The sequence below is a fragment of the Lactuca virosa genome, chromosome 9 (genome assembly GCF_052849685.1).
Source record: "Lactuca virosa cultivar CGN04683 chromosome 9, Lactuca_virosa_CGN04683_v6, whole genome shotgun sequence".
Lineage (NCBI taxonomy): Eukaryota > Viridiplantae > Streptophyta > Magnoliopsida > Asterales > Asteraceae > Lactuca > Lactuca virosa.
In genome coordinates, this window is record NC_136434.1 from 130165196 (window position 1) to 130177585 (window position 12390).

At 33.5% G+C, this 12390-nt stretch overlaps 1 protein-coding gene across 3 annotated transcripts; it reads right to left on the reverse strand.

Annotated features, from left to right (window-relative positions):
* Positions 1 to 5588: 5588 nt before the first annotated feature.
* Positions 5589 to 8315, reverse strand: LOC145135845 (guanylyl cyclase 1-like). 3 transcript variants are annotated; one of them, XM_079070050.1, is made up of 10 exons: positions 7978 to 8315; positions 7278 to 7522; positions 7055 to 7179; positions 6858 to 6969; positions 6699 to 6773; positions 6542 to 6630; positions 6378 to 6442; positions 6205 to 6238; positions 6032 to 6107; positions 5589 to 5890 (listed from the first exon to the last, which is right to left on the reverse strand). In XM_079070050.1, the coding sequence occupies exons 2-10, from the start codon at positions 7434 to 7436 to the stop codon at positions 5864 to 5866; spliced, it is 762 nt and encodes a 253-aa protein (XP_078926176.1). In that variant the 5' UTR covers positions 7437 to 7522; positions 7978 to 8315; the 3' UTR covers positions 5589 to 5863. The 3 variants fall into 3 exon arrangements, with proteins under 3 accessions (XP_078926176.1, XP_078926174.1, XP_078926175.1); XM_079070048.1 differs by having other exon boundaries at positions 6205 to 6277; positions 7978 to 8314; XM_079070049.1 differs by lacking the exon at positions 7978 to 8315 and adding an exon at positions 7873 to 7977 and having other exon boundaries at positions 6205 to 6277.
* Positions 8316 to 12390: the final 4075 nt, after the last annotated feature.

Sequence of the window (12390 nt, forward strand, 5' to 3'; positions counted from 1 at the left end):
TTATTAGTGCCCTTTAGTGTGCTGGTTAACCACACACGCTCCACTAACGACCAATAAAGCATAATGTGCAATTTCATGGATTAGCATACTTTTCACATTTTTCCTAAAGTAACTGGAGTTGGGATTTTAAAAATAATGTTCTAGTACTTTCTTTAATGTCATTATACTTTTAATGAGAAATAGTTGTCCTATCAAATCCGTTCTGCTAACGACCCTCCACTAATCAAGGAAGCGGTGGGTGAAAGTGACACCCATTCAACTACCATTTTATAGGCAGTTTCCTTATACCCCCCTTATAGATTAGCTTCGTGAATGAGGCATACTAGCGATTTGACTGACCATATTCTTATACACATATAATATTAAACTTTTAATCATAATACATATATAGGGTGTGTTTTAAAACATTTTAAAACTTCAAGGGTTTATATAAATTTCGAAATTCAAACTATTAAATTTAAATTTAAATAAACCAATTAACTAGATTTAATATTTATCTTTTAATTAACTATTAATCAAATTATTAAATCTTGTAAGGATTATCTAATTAAATTAATCAATTAATTTAATCCTAATCCTTATCCCTCTAAATTTCGAAAAATAGGGTAAGGATAATTATCCAATTAATCTAATTAAGTAACAATTATCCAAAACAAGAAACCCTAAAACTTCTAGCATATTTCGAAATTTACAAGGGGGGAGGCTAGGGTTTTCAAAACCCTAACCCTAATTTCGATTAGGGTTCTTTGGAGGCTAGGGTTTTCGAAAACCCTTCAATCCAAAACCCTAATTGCGAAAATTTGGCCTTTAGGGTTTAATGGCTATAAACCCTAATTTGCAATTCAACTATTATAGCAATTCAATTTAAAACAAACAATGGCTCTGATACCACTGATGGGTTTTAGGTAAAACAAATAAACTAGAAAACAATTCCTAAGTTCACATGCAACCTACTTTGGATCTATGTTTTAACTATTGAACATATAACTTTGAATTGCAAAACAAGAACCCTAGAGGAGAGAGGCTAATTTCGAAATTAACAAACTAGGGTTTAGGAGTTACATACCTTTCAATTGTTGCAGCAAACAATTGATAATCCTCTTGATCTTGATCTTGATCTTCTTGGAAGCTTAGCACCACAAATGTAATGCCTCTAATGGAATCACACCCAAGAACTAGCAAGAAGGAAACTTGGAGGAGAGAGGATGGAGAGAGTATGCAATTTCGGCCTTAGGGTTTCTTCCAAAGAAATCAGTGACCTCAAATGTGAGCCAGAAGGCTCCTTAAATAGCTGAGGGATCTAGGGTTTAGGGAAAACCCTAGTTATCCTTTGCTTAGGGCCTAAGCAAGATCCAAAGGCCTTATTTGGACCCCTTGGACGAAATCTCTAGGGTTTCCCCTATGGATTTCGTCCACCTCCTTCCAAGGAGGTTCTGGAGCCTTCCACTCAACTATTAGATAATTGCAAACTAGTCTCTGCACTTTACAATTAATACTTTTAACCCCAAAATTAATTCTGATTAATTTCTGGCTAACTATTAATTAAACATAATGATTTCTAATTAATATATTAATCTATTAACATATTAATAAATCATTTATATATTAATTTATTAATCTTATAAATTAATATCTCTCCTTTCATAATTTCCTTGTCCAGTTGCTAAGTTGAGGGCAACCCAAAAGGACTGTGCTACTATCAATTCAAGTACATACCAATTATAGTTATGGGCTTAGACACCTAATCCAACACTTGTAACCTCCCAAAAGTACTAATAAACAAATTTTCATTTTCAAATCATCAAAACCATACAAACATTTGTTCAAAACCAATCATAGCAAAATGTATCTCTCAAACATCAGAGTAAAATGGTAAAAATCAGTGCGGAAAAGCCATCAGGGGATGCTATGCAGTCAATTCAGGCCCTTCCCTATGGAACTGGAAGTACCTGAAAAAATTTAGACCAAAAAACTATAAGCACAAAGCTTAGTAAGTTCCCCAAAGCCATGGGCTACCCCCGTGGTCTTTCCTTGAAATTCCATGGGCTACCCCCATGGTCTTACATCCAAGTGTCATGGACTACCCCCATGGTCTTTTCTTGAAATGTCATGGGCTACCCCCATGGTCTTACATCCAGGTACCATGGTATACCCTCATGGTCTTACATTCAAGTGTCATAGGCTACCCCCATGGTCTTTCATACAAATGACATGGGATACCTCCAGGGTCTTCCACGCAAGTATCACAAATACAACTAGCATCCTATATAGTATAGTGAGAAGACTAACCTTTCTCACAAAGTCAGACAAATCTCAGCTCAACGCCACGAAACATGTGCTACAACCCACCTATCGAATCACACAAGGTCACACCTCAGTTTACACTCTAGAACTAACACTTTGTCCAAAAGTCAACGAGCTCAAAAAGTCAACGGTCAACGTTGACTTTAGCAGTATTCCACGTCGTGGCCAATCCATGACCACGTCATAGCTGATGAACTCAGCCCCAATCCAAAATCTCAGTCGCAAACAAGTCTTTTGCCAAGCCGTGGGAATCATGTTTCCACGTCGTGGCAGGGTCCGTCCAAAACAGTCGTGAATCCCCCAGTTGCCACGTCGTGACGAGCAGGCTGCTACGACGTGGGAACTGTACTTTCTCAGCTTAATGGATTCAGCTCTTAATCCATTAAGTCATTCATTCATTCCTTCCAGAAGGCTTCCTGAAGTCCATTACAACCTAAAGATCAATGTTTTTTCAGTCATTCATGTCCAATGCAAGTCTATAGCTTAAGCTAGGTCAAAAATGGAGAATAACACCAAAATCTCATGCATAGAGATCAAAACACCAACACACTTCAAATATGAACCTTATGTTCTCCAAGGGGGACCTCAAGGATTCATAAAGTTGTTAAGTTTATGGAATCCCACCATTCCAACTAGCTTATCTTTGAAGAAAATGGACCAAAACCTAGATCTAGAGACATAGAACAATAAAGATTGGATCACTTACAAGGGTCCAGAATATAAGAAAGATAGATGATGATGATGATGATGATGATGCTTGCAAGCTAGATCTATGCACCAAGTGAGCTTCCTTCAACAATGGAGGCTAGGGCTTCTATGAGAGTGAAAGGGAGGTGATAGAGGTTGAGGGTGTGAAAACCCTAGCCTTCACATCCCTTAAATTAGGGTTTTGCATAAAATGGTTGCCACGTCGTGGGCACTATATCGCCTCGTCGTGACGCTCATTTAAGATGCGCAACTCATACAAGACCTGCCACGTTGAGGTGTTGCCTCCACAACGTTGTGGCCAACCAATACCCATACTTTACTTTTAAAATTCATACCTCGATGATCCGGATGTTACAAAAATCAATCCTAATGACATCCTACAGACCCATATCGAACTCTAATACTAAAACCCCAGAACGGCATAAATCAAACTCCAAATCTTCTTTTAGATCGAAACCCAAATCGAAAAAATCAGAAACCCTGGCCCACTGTCGCATCTCTTCCTTGATCAACGTCCTTCTTCCTAGTGTCATCTCCATTAGACCTTCAGAAATCATATGCCTATATTGAAACCCTAGAACGCTACAATTACTTCACAAATAAAACTCACGTTTTGAATTCTTTGGTCTTGAAGAATGGAGAAAATGCAAAGATGAACTGATATCTTGGAATGTTGTGGGAGGCCATCACGTCATGGTGCCTTTTGTTTTTTAATCCCTTATAAGATGGTTTGATGGGGCCTAAGGGTGGTGGTTTAGGTAACTTGGAATTTTTTGTCTTGATTTTTTATCACTTAAGAAAAATAAAATCACATTATTAATATACCAGTTATTACACGTCAAGGTACTTTTTAATATGTAAATATGGAGTTTATTTTCCTAGACTACCAAAAAATAATATTATAGACGTTTCAAACTAAGAAAGAAGATTTTGCATGGTTACAATGATATTATCCCTTTGGGATTTACTATTAGAAGAATTATCCTCTCTAATAAATGAAATTTTTGTTTTACCACTTGTCACTTTCTCAAAACTTTTGCCACATGTCATTATGAGATTTTACAATTATTTAAATTTCACATGTCATTATGTGATATCTTTATTTTTTTATTAATCAATAATCTATATTCTATTCCACTAATTAATGAGTCTGCTATTATATATGTAAACTATTATATATGTAAAATATTCATTCTATTTAAATGTTTATTAATTTACAAATATATTTGAATTCAAATGGATGATCTAATGAAATAATTCATGGCGTGTATGTGATGATATATTTGAATTCAAAACATACCTTTAATTTTTTTTTACTTTTAATTTGAATTCTAACAAATTTATTATTTATTCAAATTTTATAAATAAATATGTGTGCAAATACATCTCTGTCTCTACCGTGATAAATGAAAAAGAACACCATCTTCAAAGAAGCATTTAAAAATTTTGATTCATAACAACTATTTACAGTATGTCAATATTTTTTTTATTAGTATAGATTCAATAACTCTTTATTCATCATTTCGTTTGTATTTGTTTCGAAAGTTAATTTAAAAAATATTTAATGTTTACACCTTATTTTTCAACATCATTATTTAAAATATGTCAATAGTTTTTTATTATTATAAATTGAATTAGTTACTTATTCATTATATCATCACATTTATGTAAAAATATTTTTTTTTTAAATATTTAATATTTATATGTTGATATTAAACTTTTATTTTTAGTAAACCCATATAGTACACGAGGTCACACACCTAGTGAATTATTATGTTATAGTTTTTGTTGGGAAAAGTTGATCTGTTACACTTGAGCAATTCATGGAGAGAGAAAAATATAATATGTTTGAAATTTTAAAAAAATAATAAAGAAATAACAATCTTTTTAGCTTAATTAACTACTTTGCAATTGTGGGCTTTGGTCCACCATGATTAAAAAAAGGAGAAATTAAATATTCTCGTACATATCCTCCTAGTCATCTTAAATGATGACATGTGTCACACAAATATATTAAAATATTATTATTTTCATTAAATGATGATCATGTGTCACACAAATATATTAAAATATTATTATTTTCATTAAATGATGATACATATCATCATTTAAGATGGATAGAAGGATATGTAGGAAGAAACTGTAAGAGAAGATATTTAATTTCTCTTAAAAAAATAACTCCGTAGCCCACTAATCGTTTTGAAACTTGACCCACATGATGGATGAATAGTTCTTCTCCGGCAAGCCATTGCCGGAAATCGCCATTAATTTCGGTGATGGTTGCGTTTACTCAATTATTCAATAATATATTTCCTCCGGTATTTATATATACCTTCTAGAACGATATATATATATATATATATATATATATATATATATATATATATATATATATATATATATATATATATATATATATATTCAAAACAGCTACCATAAATTTGCTGAAACTATTGTAGTTTTTTTTTAATTGGATTATTGTCGTGAAACTGCTTGGGTCACATAATTGGCTTTAGACCTCCATTTATAAGTTTTGGCTACAAGCTTTTTGGTAACTTAGTTGTGTAGAATTGTCATTGGAAATTTAAAAACTTTTGTCCCTAATCCAACTTTCATGTTTTATCAGACAATGGTCCTCATGATACCCAAAATATTTTACACAAATGGTCCTTTTGGCTAATACTATTATCTCATATCTATATAACCACTTTAAAGTGCACCTATTGATATGTAATGTTTGTGCCAAATTAACTCAAACAAATACATTGAAAATGCAACGTACTTTAGTAAGAGTTCATTTTAGGCATCAAACTTTGAAAATTTACATATAAGCCCTCACCATATTGTTGTTTTAAGTATCTACATTCTCTAGATGAATCTGCAATAAAAATCCAAAAGCGTGTCATGGATATTACTTATTAGATTTAAACTAACAAAGTGTGTCACAATTTTAAAGGATAAAAAAATTTTAAGTTATAATTTTTAATGGTTTTGCTCAAAATATTATTATTATTATTACCAAGAGTATATCTTCATCTGTTCCAAAAGATTTGCGAGCTTTTTCCAAGCATCTTGACGATATTGTCCCTCTACTCCTGTTTTATAGTTCCAAATATTATCATTTCCTTCATGGGTAAATTTGGAATTTGGGATTAAGTTATACCCCTATAATTAGTATAAATTAAACAATACCTAGAAATAGCTGGATCCCGAATCTCAAATTCATCTGTAACAGCATCATAACCACATATCACAATATAATGACCTATGAAATTACATAAAAAATAATAATAATAATTATAGAATTTTGCAACACGTTTATATATTTAATACGTATTTTTAATTTTTCAAGTATTTCCACTCACCAGTATAACCACCAGAGGTACCGATATAAAAATCTGATATATAAAAATCTTCTATCCACGACTGACTAAAGAAATAGAAAGATTAAATAAATAAAGTGAAGTAAAATAATAATGTTAATGAATTTTTACTTTTTATATTTTTATAACAGAAATTATTATTATACCTCAAAATGAACTGATCAACCAAAGCTATAACAATATATTTTCCGGACATAATCAATAGTGCAATTTCATCTCCCTTGATTGACCTACACTGTAAATAAATTATACGAACATGAGTAAATGACCATTTTACCCTTGTATGGAAGTTGAGAGGCATACCTCTATATTTATCCCTGCTTCTCGTGATCTGTTGAACAACATATTTACTCTTACTATATCATCACCTAATTGCTTCTGTAATATCAATTTTGGTTAATTTTAAAAGATAAAAACACTAGTAGCAATTTATTTAAATAAATTTTGAATATAAGGATTTACCTTGTAAAATGACTCCAATGAAAAACTCGGATTAGCACCTAAAGTTACAGTGATGTAAGAGAAGTTGATAGAAAATTTGTGCAGTAAATATGCCAAATCCACTGTCCAAATACTGGGATTTTAAAAAAAAAAAGTAAACAATTACACATTGTATTGGAAAATTAAAAGAGAATCAGAGTTTTTAAAAGGAAAAATACCTATTGGTATTGCAAAATGCCTGAAGATCTTCGATATCATAATGATTGATGTGAAGGGTTCTCAAAACCATTAAAACACAAGCAATGCCACAATCCCATGTGTGTTTTTGTTTTATATGTGGGACCTATACAATATTACGAACATAATTACTTTAGGGAAATAAGAAACTACAAGAAAATGTAATTTTTTGATGAGTATGAGTAAATCAGTAAATAGACTTACATCAATGAAGTGTGACTGGATCGATAAGTCTTTCTTGCCTTTTTTCTCGTTTCTGAATGCTGATTTGAAGTTGTGTGATGCAACCGAATTTACATCGTCTTCATGAACATTATATCCTCCATTCAGTAGTTTGTTTAAGAAGATATGTAAAGGCCACATCTATGAAGAACTTGTTGTAGTTTCTAAATCACCAAACTTTACTCACGTTGATGTGAGATCTCTATTTGTATACATTATACTATTTCCTGCATCATATAGTAAAAAATAGCATTCACATTAAGCTATACAAAGTTACAACACCAATGATTTACTCTTGAAGGTATTATGTTAACTAAATAAATAAAAACCCTAATAAAAAAGCTGCAGAGCAGTTGAGAGAATTATTACTATTCTATGAATAGAATGAGAAACAATATACAAAAACAACAAGGTTGCAATTTATTCGATTATGAACGGAAGTCGAAGAAATCGAACTATAATCAGAAGCGATTGCGAAACGATATTGAAACTCCCCTAAATTGCACGAACAAGATGAACAAAGTAAACCTAAAAGGCCAAAATGAAGTCAACAAATACAGGAAAACTTTCAGATCACCTAACAGAATTCCAGAGAATAGCTTGAACTTGCCGATTGATATTAAAAGAAGAACTACAGAAATTTAGTATGAATATAAAGAGTACATGGAGAAGAAAAAAAAACCTTTTGGATTGGAAGTTGAAACTGAGTGATGATCTGAAAAGGCTTTGATTCTACTCTTTATTTTGACCTTTTTTTCCTCCGAAATCTTCGGGTTGCCGTAAACCCTTTTTCTAATTTTGCAAAAACGATTTTTCGGTTGGAAAGAAACAAAAAAAGGATTGGTTCATTGGTTGATGTCGATGATGATGGAGTATTATATTGCTACAAACTACAAAGAAATCGCCTCTCACGTGTATCGGATCTCCCGCCACTCCTTCGGAATTCATCGGATCATATGCCTCGGGCAGGTCAAAGTGCATCCAATGGTAATATTTTTGTCGAGATAAGATAATTAAGAGAGTTGTTAAGTTACTTCCAATTGTATAATTTAAATAGAAGAGTTAACTCTAATGAATAAATACATACTTTTTATTATTTTTGTCGCATGGGTAAGTGTAGTAGTGCAAACTTTGAGAATGTGTATCGATTACCAAGTGGTTAACGAAGTGATAGTGAAAAACATATGTCTAATTAATAAAGATTGTAAAAAGTGTTCAACGTTAATTAGTCGGTGATCTGAGGTTAAGGGATTAATCGGCTAGACGGAGATTAATCTGAGACATTAAATGGTTAATTTGTTGAATTTTACAAAATTGAATATCGTTAATATCGTAACAAAATTAGTAAATACCACTAATATCATAATAAAATAAGTTAATATAATTAGTTAATCAGTCATCAAATAATCTATATTGGGATAGAACTTCAAAGTATTAAATTTCATTGTTTGCTAGGCGGGAATTAATCGTTATATGTCTTCTAGTCTGTAGGGTACCGTATATTATGAACTAATCGGAGATTAATCGGGACCTAGTCGAAATTTTAAGAGTATACGGTGTGGGTCACAACGAGAAACGAATTGGCAGAGTTGGCACATGAAAACGGCGTCACGACGCGGGGAACACCCCCTCCCCCCCCCCCCCCCCAAACTCGTTGAAACTCGTTATGTTGGATCTTGTGGTAACGAGGACAAGATAAAACAAGAAAGATGATTGGTTATCTCCTTCATCAACCAATCAAATAATTTTCTTTATTTTCTCTCTCTAACTCTTTATTCAATAGCCTTTTAACAAAATCTTTGACTTTCGGTAATATAGAAGGCCATGGTATATCATCGAAGTTAATTAAGCCTTTCTTCTGCAATAAAACCAGTACATCACATCAAACAACTTAGTTGGTTAACATTTAGCCCTTTGAAGCTAGAATTGGCATTGAATTGTGTATTATTTGTCCGATTTCATTAGTCTCATCATTTTGTTAGATGGATAATAACATTTTCGGTTAAAATGTATAAACCAAAAAGGATAGTTGACATTTATTAACATCAAATGAACTTAAATAGAAAACATCAATTTGAACCTCCAATTTAATAATGTCTAATATTCCCATATAAAATTCCTTTACGGGTGGATTTCACCTACATATTACTTTCCTTGAGCTAAAATTTGAGAGATAAGAGACATATATACCTCATCAACATTCTTGTATCTCTATAGATAGTAGGAAAAGTTTTCATGATTTCTCAAGTCCAAAGTAAAAGCACCAAATATAGTGGTCCTATAAAAACATTAGCATGGATGATGTCATTTTAAAGCAAAGCCTAAGAGCTAAAAGAAAACACATACCAAGTCCATAATAGAAATCACCAATATGCAAGTGATTGATGCGCCCCCGGGTTCGCCTTCCATGATTTATAAAGATCGCTACTTCCTTAGTGATATGGGTAATCTAGAGACAGCAAACAAACTCGTAAGCTGATTGGTCAGGAGGGGATCCCAGACCGACACTCCGATGATAAAGTTAGGAAACACTTTATAATGATAACGGCGATCTATCGAATAGTGAGGGAATGAAAGTATTAGAGTATGATCAATTAGGGATGATTAGTAAAGTATGTGTACCTTGTAGAGTGTTCTTCGTTACATATTTATAGTCAAATATTGAGAGGCCATAATCTTTTCCTATACCGAGCACGTCTACCTTCGTATCGTATTAATGGTCGTACCCCCGAAGGTACACTCGTGTGTACTTGTTAGCCATTTTACAGATGTGCTTTGTTGGTTTAAGGACCCATCAGTCAAACATCCTTGTGCAGGTTGTTTTCTGTGAGTTTGTATGTACTATTATATTGTTGTAACATATTCTCGTACTTTGTTCATTATTTCATATGGTTCGGCATATAACTGGTTCGATAGATAACTCGTTCGGTATATACCTTTAATGGTTCTTTTTTATATTTAAATGAAAAGACAATGTAGTTAGAGGTTTGTCGATCAGAGATTAGAATATTGTATTCAAAGTCATAATCAATCGGTATACAAAAGATGATTATCACCTTAATACTATTGATACATTTCTCGATTGAATGTCAAAAGTGATGTAGACTATTGCTGATTTAGAAATGGAATTTTTCAATGTTTCACATGTTCCATGTTCTTGGTAATCGAACTCCCTCCATGTTTTCCAGTACGTATGAGTCGTTGCTTCTAGCTTCTACCACTCGATATGGTTCTTCCCAATTTGGGATTAACTTCCCGATGTGATCTTGTTTGCTTGTCTCGTTCTTCATGAGGACCAAATCCCCCACCTTGCATGTCGTACCTTTAACTCTAGCGTTATTGTATCTCTCTGTCATTTTTTAAGCTGTTTATCATATAGTTGCATCGGCTCGTCTTTCCTCTAGTAGATCTAGGTTTGTGCATAGATTTGCACTATTCGCACTTTCTTGAGGAGCTCTGGTTCACGTGCCCCGTACTGTTGTTTCTATGGGAATGACCGCTTATGTTACATACACCAAGCTGAATGGTGTTTCCTTGTTTGGTGTTTGTATTGTCGTTCGGTAGGCCCATAGTACACTTTGTAACTCATCAACCCAATTTCCTTTGGCTCGCCCTAATCGTTTCTTTATTCCTTTAACCTGAGTTTTGTTGGATACTTCCACTTTTCCATTTGCATGGGGTGTGCTACCGAAGTGAAATTATGTTTGATTCCTTTTTACAAACACCATATTTGAAGGGGTTCTCTACAAATTGTTTCCCATTGTCACTGATAATCGTGTGCGGTAGACCAAAGCGACAAACTATCTGCTTTCATACGAACTTTGCCACATTTTTTTCCAGAGATTATGTCACACCCCCGAACCAGACGGTGGAAATGTCCGGGGGCTTGCGCGTGACTTCATCCTTGGAGTATCATCACAAAGTATATAATTGAAACATAACATCATCATCACCACACATGTAATATAACAACGTACATTGTTTACATCGAGTATTGTGTTTGAATATTACATGCCAAAATAATTAAAGTCTGATGAAATAGAAATATAACAAAACATCCATTAGTTGGTTCATCCCAACCTGCTTCAACGGTTTCCTGAGAATACAAGTTAATTTAAAAATGTCAACATAAAAATGTTGGTGAGTTCATAAGCATGTTTGAGAAAATGATTTGTGTAACTTTGTAATCACAAGAAAATCCTGTATTATCTTAAAATAGTTTAGTATGTTTGTGTCCGATCTAGTATTAATGCATGTGTGTTATTGTTTAATAGAATGCCAAAAGTGAATGAAGAGAATGTAAAGAGAATGCCCCCAGACAACCCTATGTTGCCTGTAAAAGAAGAAAAAGAATGGTCTCCCGTAAATTTCATAATGTTAATTCCTATAAGTGAGTCGTCATAACCATACTAAATAATGACAATTTTGCCTGTCTTGGCGTTTATGAACGCCGACGGAAAATAGAATAAGGTTTTCGTCACCCTAGACTGGTGTAGTCTAACTGTAGCGAACAACTCAGGTGTGGGGTGTCATCCCCGTATAGATCTATACACAAACCCCCGCTCTCCCTCCAAGAGACTCTGGTTATAACTACATGCTACGATCGTACACTCAATAGGTGTCAATCGACACGTGTCACTAGATCCTTAATCGAATTTACAAGAAGAAAAACATATAAAACTCATTCCAGGCCCAATGAACCATGTAAGTGAGCAACTAAGGCTCACTAAGCATGTAAGTCATTTTTAGGCCCGAAAGGAATGAGGTTATATAACATGGGCCCAAAATATATGTAAAAGGACAACTAAGGCCCATTTCACATGTAAGGTATTTACACGACCAAATAGCACACAATAGTATCCAAGGTCCGTAGTGTATGTTAATGGGTCAATGAGGCCCAATAAACATATAAATAGTATACGGGACCTATCAAGCATATTAATGGGCCACTAAAGCCCAATATCCTGAGATTGGTAAAAATTAGCCCGTTTGTTATTATTTTGCTAGTATTAGCTCAATTGTTTACTAAAATGGCATTAAGGACCCATCTTTTGTAGAAATGACATTCTTGGCCAATTAAGCCAAAAATGTACAA